Raw genomic sequence first — 14590 nt, 5'->3', positions numbered from 1 at the left:
TGAATGATTAGAAAACACATTCCGACTGTCACGTTCATGATCTCGTAAGCGACGCTTTGATTGGTCGGATGAAAGGTCGTTCCTACGTGACCCGTTATGAGATGTCCTCAGATCTTTGTTTGGGGATAGCGAGATCTGATTTTAATGAGATTGTTTCTTCCGTGGGAATTTCCGACCATTCCAGGATAGACTAGCACCCCCATGACCCCATGACCCCAAGTGCCGACTCATTGAGTGTGGCTTACGTGAAGTGTTTGAATGTTACAGATCGTGCCGTTTTATATGATGGAGACATTGGGCTTCATCCCTGGGTTGACGGGATTGTTCGTGGCCAGTGTCTTCAGTGCAGCGTTAAGGTGAGATGTAGGTCATCCCAGACAGACTGAATCATATCTCGACACTGTCTCATGTCGTCATGCAACGTGTATACTCACATTTAGAGTTAAATGAGAACAAAGGGAAGTGTTTGTCCATAACGAGGTGGTGAGGAGAAATGCTCGTAAACGTACATTCAAGGTTATTGCACTCGCATAGCTACGGGCATGTCCGTGCGTTTGGGTGTCGAGTGTCGACCTGGAATCCGTATCCAGAGTTCTTTTTCGATGAAATAAAGCTTGCGTAAGTCAATAATGTTGAGACTGGGAATATAGAAATATTGATAATACATAGCCAATCGGATATGGAGTAGTGCGCTGTAAGACCCCATGACGCAAATCCGCTAACTGTTCTAACAGGACAATCTGTAGCCCCGGTAGTGACATACAGAGGTACTAAACGAGGAACGGTTGACCGGATACGGTAAGTGTGACATCCCGCCTGACGCTGCTGACCAATGGTTATGGTAGTTAATGGTTGTTTCTGCTCCCTGCAGCACCGTGTCGTCAGGCATCAACTCCCTGGCTGTTGTCACCATCGTCGACTTCATCAAGCCAGCCCTGGACAAGTTCAGATCAGGCCGGACCTCGGCCCGATTCATCGCCGTCCTCTCTCTAGCCACAGGTAGGTTGTGGTAGTCAGAACTCAGTCCGACTCGCCATCCCTTCTCTTGTCATAGGTTTGTTTAACGTCACGACTCCGCCATATTTCAGCTTGTAGCGGCTACCTGTAGGTTACCTGTAGTCTGGAGCAGATGATCCAGTGATTAATATTTTGAGTCAGATGCCACGCCCTTGGCGTACACTGTCACGCATTCCAGAAGGTCTCAGAGTCTGACCGCCCTATCCATTCAGTCGCCATGTGGACAATACTTCGGGTTGCTTGTTGTAAGAGGTGACTGACGGGATCGGGTGGTCAGGTTCCCTGTTGAACTTTCTAAGTCATGGAGTCATTCAATTGTACGACTTGTCAGAACAAAGAATACAGCCCGGGCACTCCCCTTTACGGACACCTGTTGAATACGGAACGTCAACATCCGCAATTTCAGAACATTAAAAACAGCCCGGACACTCCCCTTTACGGACACCTGTTGATTACGGAACGTCAACATCCGCAATTTCAGAACATGGAATACAGCCCGGACACTCCCCTTTACGGACACCTGTTGAATACGGAACGTCAACATCCGCAATTTCAGAACATTGAATACAGCCCGGACACTCCCCTTTACGGACACCTGTTGAATACGGAACGTCAACATCCGCAATTTCAGAACATTAAAAACAGCCCCGACACTCCCCTTTACGGACACCTGTTGATTACGGAACGTCAACATCCGCAATTTCAGAACATTGAATACAGCCTGGACACTCCCCTTTACGGACACCTGTTAAAAAAGGAACGTCAACATCCGCAATTTCAGAACATTGAATACAGCCCGGACACTCCCCTTTACAGACACCTGTTGAATATGGAACGTCAACATCCGCAATTTCAGAACATTGAATACAGCCCGGACACTCCCCTTTACGGACACCTGTTGAATACGGAACGTCAACATCCGCAATTTCAGAACATGGAATACAGCCCGGACACTCCCCTTTACGGACACCTGTTGAATACGGAACGTCAACATCCGCAATTTCAGAACATTGAATACAGCCCGGACACTCCCCTTTACGGACACCTGTTGAATACGGAACGTCAACATCCGCAATTTCAGAACATTAAAAACAGCCCCGACACTCCCCTTTACGGACACCTGTTGATTACGGAACGTCAACATCCGCAATTTCAGAACATTGAATACAGCCTGGACACTCCCCTTTACGGACACCTGTTAAAAAAGGAACGTCAACATCCGCAATTTCAGAACATTGAATACAGCCCGGACACTCCCCTTTACAGACACCTGTTGAATATGGAACGTCAACATCCGCAATTTCAGAACATTGAATACAGCCCGGACACTCCCCTTTACGGACACCTGTTGAATACGGAACGTCAACATCCGCAATTTCAGAACATTGAATACAGCCCGGACACTCTCCTTTACGGACACCTGTTGAATACGGAACGTCAACATCCGCAATGTCAGAACATTGAATACAGCCCGGACACTCCCCTTTACGGACACCTGTTGAATACGGAACGTCAACATCCGCAATGTCAGAACATTGAATACAGCCCGGACACTCCCCTTTACGGACACCTGTTGAATACGGAACGTCAACATCCGCAATGTCAGAACATTGAATACAGCCCGGACACTCCCCTTTACGGACACCTGTTGAATACGGAACGTCAACATCCGCAATTTCAGAACATTGAATACAGCCGGGGCACTCCCCTTTACAGACACCTGTTGAAGACGGAACGTCAACATCCGCAATTTCAGAACATTGAATACAGCCCGGACACTCCCCTTTACGGACACCTGTTGAATACGGAACGTCAACATCCGCAATGTCAGAACATTGAATACAGCCGGGGCACTCCCCTTTACGGACACCTGTTGAATACGGAACGTCAACATCCACAATTTCAGAACATTGCATACAGCCCGGACACTCCCCTTTACGGACACCTGTTGATTACGGAACGTCAACATCCGCAATTTCAGAACATTGAATACAGCCCGGACACTCCCCTTTACGGACACCTGTTGAATACGGAACGTCAACATCCGCAATTTCAGAACATTGAATACAGCCCGGACACTCCCCTTTACGGACACCTGTTGAATACGGAACGTCAACATCCGCAATGTCAGAACATTGAATACAGCCGGGGCACTCCCCTTTACGGACACCTGTTGAATACGGAACGTCAACATCCGCAATTTCAGAACATTGCATACAGCCCGGACACTCCCCCTTACGGACACCTGTTGATTACAGAACGTCAACATCCGCAATGTCAGAACATTGAATACAGCCGGGGCACTCCCCTTTACGGACACCTGTTGAATACGGAACGTCAACATCCGCAATTTCAGAACATTGCATACAGCCCGGACACTCCCCCTTACGGACACCTGTTGATTACGGAACGTCAACATCCACAATTTCAGAACATTGAATACAGCCGGGGCACTCCCCTTTACAGACACCTGTTGAATACGGAACGTCAACATCCGCAATGTCAGAACATTGAATATAGCCCGGACACTCCCCTTTACAGACACTTGTTGTCTACATCGCTGCAAAAGACTCGTTAATCCAGAAATTTGTTATACGGACGATTTCACACACCAAATCGTGTGTGTGTGTGTGTGCGTGTGCGTGCGTGCGTGCGTGCGTGCATTGAGGTTAACGCACTTTGATATACAGTTCAGAACATTCAAGTACAAAAGCAATGTTTGGTAGGACTGCGTACATCTATGTAGTATATACTACTCAAGTCAAGTTAAGGAACACCCACAATTGGAAGGCTGTGTGTTGCAGTACCCACCAGCCATGACAAATTAACTATCATCCCAAAAGCATCGGTTGTTCCTTAACTTCTTTTGAGTAGTGCATCAAGGGACGAAAGTAGGAGACACATGTGGCGATTTTCTTGACTTACCTGGACAACAATTTTATGTTGCGGGTGAAATCATATACTTGATTTGTCGTCGTATTACAACTAAAATGTATTTTCAACATGACACTGAATGTTATAACTTCCCGACTTGAAAATACACAGTTGGTGCGTACCTTCTGGGTGGTTTTCGCCAGCCGGTACCCTACTATGTATGTTCTGTCAGAGTTGACGGTCTGGTGTATGTGCGCTGTACTGACGGTGCGGCCTCTCTGTGCAGCTATCAGCTATGGGGTGATAACGACGGGCGTGGCCTACCTCGCCGGACTCCTTGGCGCCACGGTGTTGCAGATCGCCCTCAGCATATTCGGCATGGTTGGAGGACCTCTACTGGGGCTCTTCGTCAACGGGATGTTCGTCCCCTGTGTCAATGCTTGGGTGAGTTTACGGTTGAGTGAGTGAGTGAGTTTGGTTTTAGACGACTGCACCCCGCCGCCACCGCCCTTTCCCCACCCCCAGTTTACGGAGGAGTTTGTGTGTTCTCTAATGTAATGCCATGAGGACATTTTTTATGTTATGTTCAGCTATTGGTAAATTTAATAGAAGTATCTAATATGATTTTACGCCGCTTTTAGCAATATTCCATCAATATCACGGCGGTGGACATCGGAAATGGGCTTCACACATTGTACCCATGTCGGGAATCGAACCCGGGTCTACGGAGAGACGAGCGAACGCTTTAACCATTAGGCCGATCGCTGTCCCCTTCTCGACTTAAAGAATCCTCATTGTGTTATTGGGTGGTCTTGTAGTCCCTGTGATATACTCGGTGTTCAGTGAGTGAGTGAGTTTGGTTTTACGCCGCTTTTTAGCAATATTCCAGCAATATCACGGCGGGGGACACCAGAAATGGGCTTCACACATTGTACCCATGTCGGGATTCGAACACGGGTCTTCGGGGTGACGAGCGAACGCTTTAACCACTAGGCTACCCGACCGCCCCTGTTCAGTTAGGAACCTTTCATAAACTAGGGCGGTGGGTGAGAGGGAATAAGGGGAGGGTCCCCGAGACATATGACAGCCCCTAGGGCCATACAAAATAATACGCATATTTGGGGAGGGATATGAAAGTAAGGACATTTTATAATGATATAAAAATTGCTTTTGCATGTCTTGTCGGAGAGGTTCACGAGAAACACGAACAAGGACATGGGGAGGGTCTTCCACAAATATGACAAGCGTTAACGGAGGGTCCTTATTGTCAGTACATTTGTGCCACAGAATCCTCTGACAGCGCTTCAACACACACACACACACACACACACACACACACACACACACACACACACTCACACCACACAGTTATCTGTCTATACAATGTGACATGGATTCAGTCAGGCCTGGTGCATATTTGTCACTCCTTCATCTGTACATCCCCTACCCACAGACATACAGCTGGTCTGGGCCCCGTTCCACAAAGCCATCTTAGCGCTAAGGGGATCGTAACTCCAATACTTTAACACTAGCCTACGTAGCGCAAAGATCGCTTTGTGGAACGGGACCCTGGTCTTTCGTGTGACTGTCAACCTAGCTTATGCATGTATGAATCGCCTATTATTAACCAGATTCCGTATGACTCAACCAAGCTCATCTTAGTCGCCCGGTCGCCATGTAATTGACTAGCTACGCCTAGATGACTCGACTCAGCTGGTGACCTAGAGAACCTAGTACGGTTCTTGTCCGTCACTGTCTGGTGTTTTTGACACCATTCCCGTCATTTAGGTAGCCTAGTGGTTAAAGCGTTCGCTCGTCACGCCGAAGACCCGGGTTCGATTCCCGACATGGGTACAATGTGTGAAGCCCATTTGTGGTGTCCCCCGCCGTGATATTGCTGGAACATTGCTAAAAGCGGCGTAAAACCATACTCTCGCTTGTTATGACACATCATGCCAGGTTCGTGTAAATAAAAGTCACAAGAAATTTCCGTAAACATAAAAAAATATCTGCTTAACGCGGTTCCATTTTCAATCTCGCAACCGCTAAACAAATATCCGAGGACATCCCATTACGGGTCACATCACAAAGACCTTTTTCATCTGACCAATCAGAGCGTCACTTACCAGATCATGAATGTGACAGTCGGAATGTGATTTCTAATCATGCAACCTCGAAAACTTTTAACACGGGGTATTCCGAACGATACTTATGGGCTTAACGACTGAATGCACACAATCTAGACCATCTATTAGCCATTCCAGTATGTTCTTTTGTTTAGGTTTCAATTTTTTAATCGAGAGTTTTTCAAAATATGTTTCGAAGCGTAGTTGCCAATTTGAAATTAGTGCCGTAAAGCACGAAAAAGCTGCCTTCTGATTGGCTAATGTCGATTTCTTGTCAGTCATTCCATTGGTCTGTCAAAGTTCGCGCAAGGTCGGTCTGACGTGATCCTTAAAGGGGTGTTCCTGAAAAGATGAATGTATCCTGCCCCACCGGTGGCACCCGTCACAAACACATGCAACGGCAAGTTAATATACATAATAATACACTGGAATACATGGTACAAGTCAAAATAGGGAATTGTACAGACATCATTTTTTTCACTTCATTTACTGTGTCCGCCATCTTGTCTGCACAGGGAGCCGCGGCGGGGCTGGTGAGCAGTTTGTCCATTTGCATGTGGCTGGGAGTTGGCGGAGCCTTACACAGAGCCAAAAATGCCGTCGTCGCCAGCGCCATCAACAACACCACCGTCATCGCCTTCAGCAACACCACCATTAACACAACACACACTATTTTACAATTTATCAACACAAACACGTCGTATGTCAATCAGACTTCAAATAGTTCAACAGCGAGATATGTCGGCGATATGACGACGACGCTGCCGCCGCCCATGAACGTTACTGACGTTGCAACGACAACAAGGTAGGTAGGATTGGGTTTAAATTAAAACTACCGTTTGATTGCAAAGTTTTATTATCCATCAACTGTCGAGGGTTAGATTCCCGACTGGGGCAATATGGTAGCCCTGTGGGTAAAGCATTGGCTCGCAACACCGAAAGGGGGCACGGGTGGCTCAGTCGTCTAAGACGCCGCGATTCGCTGTGCGGTGTTGCGTCCCTTGGGCATGCCAGAAACCTATGATTGTGGGTTCGAATCCCGGTTCGCCCCGATTATGTTTCTAGGTTTGTCAGCACCATACCCGTGCTCGTGGGTTTCACCGAATTGGTAAACGTCTGAGACCTGCATCACTTCTGGCTTTCATCCCACATTAAGCTGACACGCCGCGATATAACTGGAATACTGTTAAAAGCGGCGTTAAACCCAACTCACTCACTCACGCAACACCGAAAACGACGCTTTGATTCCCGCTGTGATATAATTGTACGCGGTTGTGCAAAAACCAACTGGGAGTGCCAGTTTCAACACGATTGGTCAGTGTCATTGTGGTACTAGGCGTTATGACGTTATCGCTGTGATCGGGCTTGGTAGTAACGTCTTACTGTTCCATTAGGGGCGGTTGCTTGGTTGGCCGTTAGAAAGTCGGCATCATGTATTGACCCGTGAAGATCCGGGTTAGAACAGGTCTTCAGCGATCAATGCATGTCGTAGGAGCCGACTATGCTTGTAGGAGGCGACAAACGGGAAATCGGGTGGTCAGGCTCGTTGACTTGGTTGACGCATGTCATGGTATCCCAAGTGCGTGGATCGATGCTGATGATACCATGCACTGGATTGTCTGGTCCATACTCGATTATTTACAGACCGCCGTCATACAGCTGGTATATTGTTGAGTGCAGCTTTAAACAACATACAAACAAACAAACAAGTCTTATATTATTCCCCGCCACAACGAAGTTGACGGGGGAAAAGAAACGGGCTCCATCCCTCCGTCAGCTTCGTTTCCGGTGCAGAACTTGGAAACCATAGGAGAAAACTTTACGAAACCTGGTACATAAATTCACCATATGGTGTAGATGTGTCTTTTGCTATTAAGGTTTCCCCTGCATTTTTAATATATTTTATATAAATATGGAAGCAGTGGGTTTCATTTCCTGAGCAGAAGTCGAAGACTTTTAAAGATGTCTTTATGAAACTTGGTACACACATTCACCATATTATGTAGATGTGCCTTTTGCTATTTATGATTCCTCCGATTTTTTCTTTTCTTTTATATTAATGTTATACATTTGGCCTTGGAACTGAACTAAATGAAAATAGTGGGTTTCTTGTTCGGAGCTAAACTGGAAAATAACTTTTGAGATATCTTCAAGAAACTTTGTAAACGCATTCACTGTTATAAATGTAGACTTGAACTGAATGGAGGCAATCTTTTACCTCAGTTCTGTTACGATTATGCCCCGATTATGTTTCTAGGTTTGTCAGCACCATACCCGTGCTCGTGGGTTTCACCGAAGTGGTAAACGTCTGAGACCTGCATCACTTCAGGCTTTCCTCCCACATTAAGCTGACACGCCTTCATATAACTGTAATACTGTTAAAAGCGGCGTTAAACCCAACTCACTGACTCACTAATAATGCTGGATCCACCCTTGTCAAACAAATGGAACTGTTTTTTCACAGTCTGGATGCATTCCTGTCCAAGTGGTACAGCCTGTCCTATCTCCACTACGCCACAGTCGCCCTCATCGTGTCAGTCGTCGTAGGGTTCCTTGTCTCCGCTTGTACAGGTGGGGAAATACGTCATCCTCGATTATCCAGTGTATTATATTTCCCTTCTTTACCATTAGTACCCTGGACCCATTAGCAGCGATCACTTTCGGAAGTGACGCCATTCTCTCCATCACTAACGTAGCACAGAAGTGCTCCCGCCCATGAGAGTTATTTGATTGGACGGCTATTTTTAGCGTCTCGTCCCACTCTCCTACCCAGAGTTCCATGCGGCCGGCAGCCAGCCAGCATAGTACCTCTGCCACCACTCTCCTACCCAGAGTTCCATGCGGCCGACAGCCAGCTAGCATAGTACCTCTGCCACAGGCCAGCGCCATGTGACGATTCGTCACATCTTTCACAGTCCATTCAAGATATTGCATATGCTTTTCATCCGTTTCATGTTTGACAAGTCTACACATTTTCATAAACAAATGTCAAAGAATGGTTAACTTTCATTGAGAAAGTATGCAAATACGTAAAAATCTACTTGTTTTTGCGTAGTTATCCTATGTTTACATTGGTTGTACGGCTCCACGTGCTGTCATCGAAGCCCAACGGAGAGCTAGCGACACGGTCACTTTGATGCATAAATATATATTGTCATGCAACTCACTGTCGCAGTTGTAGTAGCATATCTATATAGTTATGCAAAACAATATGTAAAGCGCCCCCAAATACTTGCATTAGTCCGATCTATACTGATTTCTGAAAAAGCGCGTTTGTTTACAAACAAGAGAAAAGTCCGGTCACGTGATATGCAAATGAGCCTGTGGCAGTGGTGTTATGCTGAGTCACCACTGCGACGGAGTGTGCTCTGCCACAGGCCAGCGCCATGTGACGATTCGTCACATCTTTCACAGTCCATTCAAGATATTGCATATGCTTTTCATCCGTTTCATGTTTGACAAGTCTACACATTTTCATAAACAAATGTCAAAGAATGGATAACCTTCTTTGAGAAAGTATGCAAATACGTAAAAATCTACTTGTTTTTGCGTAGTTATCCTATGCTTACATTGGTTGTACGGCTCCACGTGCTGTCATCGAAGCCCAACGGAGAGCTAGCGACGAGGTCACTTTGATGCATAAATATATATTGTCATGCAACTGACTGTCGCAGTTGTAGTAGCATATCTATATAGTTATGCAAAACAATATGTAAAGCGCCCCCAAATACTTGCATTAGTCCGTTCTATACTGATTTCTGAAAAAGCGCGTTTGTTTACAAACAAGAGAAAAGTCCGGTCACATGATATGCAAATTAGCCTGTGGCAGTGGTGTTATGCTGAGTCACCACTGCGACGGAGTGTGGTCTCGTCCTTCAATTCGGGCTCAAAACGAGGCTATGATGGCGAAAGGGTCAGGGTATTTATCATAATAGAATGGAGATATGTACGATTTTCGTATTGCACTGTCTAGTCGATAATGGGAATACGTTTGACATTTCCGTGAACGGACATGCCTTCCTATATGTAATGTAATCTATCTTTGTATTGGTCAAGTTACGAAATACGTCGAATAGCTGGAATATGGCTGAGTGCAGCGTTAAACAACAAACCAAAACGTCCTTCACTGAGCATGACCTCTTTATGTCCAGATTTGACATATTGATGATAGGGAAGGCTTTCCAGATACATACACTGAGTTGTAATATTTGCGGGTAAGATCGAATCCATTGATTTGGCTAAAACAGAGCATCATCAGCGTCTTTGCTGAACACGTTTATAAAGCCTGGGATATTTTAAAAATGGACTAACTAGAGTATTGGTTGTTTCTAAAATATCAATCACTGGACTATCTGGGCCCACTTGCACGAAGCGATCTTAGCGCTAAGATGATCGTAACTCCCATACTTTAGCATAGGCTTAAAATAGTCTTAGCGCTAAGATCGTTTTGTGCAAGTGAGCCGTGGTTCAGACTCTATGATATATAGCCGCCATATAGCTGGAATATTGCTGAGTGCTTCTTTAAACAACAAAGTCGATGAACAGAAATGTGTACGTTCTCTACTGTATGGCTTGACTGGGCTCTTACCTACCTAAAGAAGTTGATAGACAGCAGTCGATTTCTCGTAGGACGCCACACAGCATACATTCACTCGTCCTCGGTATCGAATGAAAACAATAGAAAACAACGAGATGTTTGTTTGTGAAGTAAAGCAGCTCTCTGATCATCCGCCAAGCGTTACACTTTTTATCGTAACTCATCGTACGCATGCACACTTATAACCGGATATGACACAGATTTGCCCCACCTCTTATCGCCGGGTTCTGTTGGGTAAAAGGGTTAAGTTTGCTATGCGAACTGTTCGTGGGACCAGTTTATTGTATGGCAATTTGTGCCCACAACCGTTCCTGGAGGGCTACCATAATAGTACACATGCATAGTAGATAGAAAAATCAAATCCATTATGCACGTTCCTTTTTATCTATTTGTTCAATTTTAAGGTTTTAATAAGAAGCGATACGTGGACAGAGAGACCTACTATGATGTACTGCGTTGCTGTAAGTCTGATACAGATAAAAAGGTGAGTAATTGTCTGGCATGGACAACATATACCTGTGAAATCAGATGTTCTTCTAGAAAAAACAACGTCCATAAGGCCACATTTAGCAATATTTCTTCCCCATGGTGTGCCAAATGACTGCCTTCTACATGTATAAGTCATTAATTAATGCTCTGCGTGAAACTGAGACATTGTTTCTGTGTCACGCCTTTTAAAGGGATGTTCGAGGAATTGAAATCTAAACAACAGGTATTGCTTATAGAGTAAAGTCCCCCTTTAACGTATACACGTTGCTATGGTGCTGACCAATCTCATTAAAATCAGATCTTAGTTCTCGCTACCGCTAAACAAAGATCTGAGGACATCCCATTACGGTTCACGTCAGACCGACCTTGCGCGAACTTTGACCGACCAATGGAATGACCAATCAGAAGGCAGCTTTCTCGTGCTTTACGGCACTAATTTCAAATTGGCAACTACGCTTCGAAACATATTTTGACAAATTCTCGATTACAAATTTGAAACCTGAACAAAAGAACATTCTGGAATGGCTAATAGATGGTCTAGATTGTATGGATTCAGTCGTTAAACCCGGGACTATCGTTTGGAATATCCCGTGTTAATGTTTTCGAGGTTGTATGATTAGAAATCACATTCCGACTGTCATTTTCATGATCTGGTAAGTGACGCTCTGATTGGTCGGATGAAAGGTCGTTCTGACGTGACCCCTAATGGGATGTCCTCAGATCTTTGTTTAGCGGTAGCGAGAACTAAGGTCCGATTTTAATGAGATTGGGTGCTGACATACAAGGACTCATGATGGTGGCATATCATTTGCTTTTTGATCGTAGAACTATGGCACGCCTACCCCCCGCAACCCATGCTTGCCGTTAAAGGCGTAACAGGCGACTAACGGGATCGGGTGGTCAGGCTCGCTGACCCTGGTAGATGCATGTCATCGTGTCCCAATAACGTGGATCGGTGCTTATGATATCAATCACTTGATTCTCTGGTCCAGACTCGATTATTTACAGACCGCCGTCACATAGCTGAAATATTGTTGAGTACGGCGTTAAACAACATACAATCAAACAAACAAACAAGCCTACCCCCAACCCCACACACAAAAACACTTACCTCACCCACCCTACACACAAACATACATACCCATGAATATGCATTTTATTTCGAAACCAATGATATATTATCAAATTACGCATATTGTATACATGTTGAAATGTGGATGGGTCAGGTCCTTCTTAACTACAGGATACCTTTTCGTGTGGTAATAGGTTGTGTTTTGTTGCAGTACGACCTTAATTCGTATGGGATTACGGACTTGTCGCAGACAGACAGGAACGGCAAGAAGACAGAACTAGTCAACCTCCGTGACTCCACCACCACCTCCCACGAGTCTATACACGATGGCTCCCATGTCTGACAATGTTAACATCAACCAGCCTGGTTCCCTGGGTATGCTGCGCTGGCGCTCCGTGTAGCGCTTGCGCAGCATACCCAGGGAACCAGGCTGTAACTTCATAGGCCAGACCTTTTTAGCGACCTTGGTTTACCAATATGACAATTCCCAACAATTGAAATGTGAAAAGAGTCAGAAAAGAATTAAAAGCTAGGGGGCCTTTTACTCCACCGACCAGAAATAAGTATTTTAAAATAAAAATGGTCGCTATCAATGTTAACTAAAACCTGTTTATAATTCATCTTACAAATTTCAAAACAACGATTTGTGACGAATGCCTGTTCCTTCGCATCCACAGTTCCCCCAACCTAATTAACATTTTTCGGAAAACAAAAAAACAAACAAAAAATTGATTTTATATTTTATGCGACTTACCGACCTGAATTTGGACCCCAAATCCGTAAACCACTTAAAAGATCTGGCCTCATATGTTTTGTTGTCTATACAGTGTGGTGAATCAGGTCACAGGTATTTGATTACCGCTGCACCAGCCAGATCCAGGCGACAGGATTAAGAGGACAGTCTTGCATTGTACGTTCAGCGTGTGTATGGGAGAAGCAGGAAGTTTTTCTGCAACATTTGAGATTTCATATTTTATCGAACTTTGAACTCATCTTTCAACTGTTCATATATTCAGAGAGACATATATTTGCATTAGTGTGTAAGGTGAAAGTATCATTTCAGACCAGCGTGCCTTGACGAATGCATTAACCTTACAGGTAAAACAGGGTGTATCACTTTATGATGTAAAGCCAAGCTGTGTATTAGTGTAATGGGCTTCCTGTGTGCTCATATCACGAATTCTCTGTTTTCCTTACATCAGAAGTACACCTGTGCATGACCTGCACGTGCGTCGCAATGTCTAATGGACTCTAAAGCTTATGTTTTTATCCGAATGTTTATGTTCGCGTCATAAAATGATGACGGACAAGAACCGTATGTTTAGACTTTTGATAATTTCTATTTCTCTTATATTCTCGTGTTTCTTATTCAACGATAATCCCGTTGATATATCTTCTGTCATCACGGGTTTTTTTATTCACCTATACAGTAAACTACGGTTATAACGAACACGCTTATAACGAACTGACGGATATAACGAACTTACGTTTTGGTCCCGACTATTTGCTTTAGTTATGCTGTATATATGCTTATAACGAACTACGGTTATAACGAACTAAATTTAGTAGTCCCTTTGAGTTCGTTATAACCGTACTTTACTGTAATTCAGTTTTTCTGTCTCGACGTTTTTATTTTATTCAGCTATAATTCGTTGCAAAATATCTTCTGTCATCACGTTTCTAGCTATCATCCTGTTGCTGTATCCTGCATGGGTTGCTTCTTCATCCCTATACTCCCATTTGGTGTGCGTGCATCCTCTATAATGTGTTTGTGTTTTTGTCCAGAGCTGTTGTGAACCTCATAATGAGAACTTCCAACTAATGGATGCCATTCAAAGTCGCTTTGCAGAGTTGCGTCCCTTATGCGTGCCAGAAACCTATAATCGTGGCATTACGAATCCCGGTTCACCCTGATCATGTTTCCTTGTAAGTACCCGCATCACTTCGGGCTTTCCTCCCACACCAAGCCAGCACGCCGAGATATAACTTAAGTACTCACTCACTTACTCACCGTCAGAGGTCAACATCTACGGCCTTGACTGATACCAGGTTCATGTACCTTGTACGAGGCCGCCTCCTTGGTCTAGTGGTAGAGCGTCTACCCGCAGAGCGGAAGGTCGGGGGTTCGATCCCCGGCCGCGTCATACCAAAGGACGTTAAAAGATGGTACTTGTTGTTACCCTGCCTGGCGCTCGGCATTAATGGTCCAAAACAAGGACCGGCCGGCTCGGAGTCAGTGTACTGTGTCTTAGGGGGGGTATTCATGTTAAACTGCGGCATGGTATCTCAATGAGCAAGCACTATAAATCGGCATCAGTCCAGACTAGTACACACACAGCGCATGAAGTGAGTGAGTGGGGTTTACCGCCGCTTTTAACAGTATTCCAGTTATATCGCGGCGTGTCAGCTTAACGT

General features: G+C 45.0%; 1 protein-coding gene across 4 annotated transcripts in view; it reads left to right on the top strand.

Annotated features, from left to right (window-relative positions):
* Window positions 1–12884, top strand: part of LOC124143270 (sodium-coupled monocarboxylate transporter 1-like) — a 45900-nt gene extending 33016 nt beyond the window's left edge. For 3 of the 4 annotated variants that reach the window (XM_048399098.1, XM_048399096.1, XM_048399099.1), the window contains 7 exons: window positions 268–356; window positions 872–999; window positions 4178–4335; window positions 6533–6822; window positions 8482–8588; window positions 11019–11098; window positions 12387–12884. In XM_048399098.1, the coding sequence (XP_048255055.1) occupies window positions 268–356; window positions 872–999; window positions 4178–4335; window positions 6533–6822; window positions 8482–8588; window positions 11019–11098; window positions 12387–12518 (984 nt within the window). In that variant the 3' untranslated portion in view covers window positions 12519–12884. The remainder of the gene's footprint in view (window positions 1–267; window positions 357–871; window positions 1000–4177; window positions 4336–6532; window positions 6823–8481; window positions 8589–11018; window positions 11099–12386) is intronic. The other variant, XM_048399097.1, reaches the window with a different exon arrangement.
* The last annotated feature ends 1706 nt before the right edge of the window (window positions 12885–14590 follow it).

This window comes from Haliotis rufescens, unplaced genomic scaffold (assembly GCF_023055435.1).
Source record: "Haliotis rufescens isolate VD_foot unplaced genomic scaffold, xgHalRufe1.0.p SCAF_19, whole genome shotgun sequence".
In the NCBI taxonomy this organism is placed as follows: Eukaryota; Metazoa; Mollusca; class Gastropoda; order Lepetellida; family Haliotidae; genus Haliotis; species Haliotis rufescens.
The sequence above is the reverse complement of the archived record's forward strand: the minus strand, read 5'-3'. Positions and strand labels throughout refer to the sequence as shown.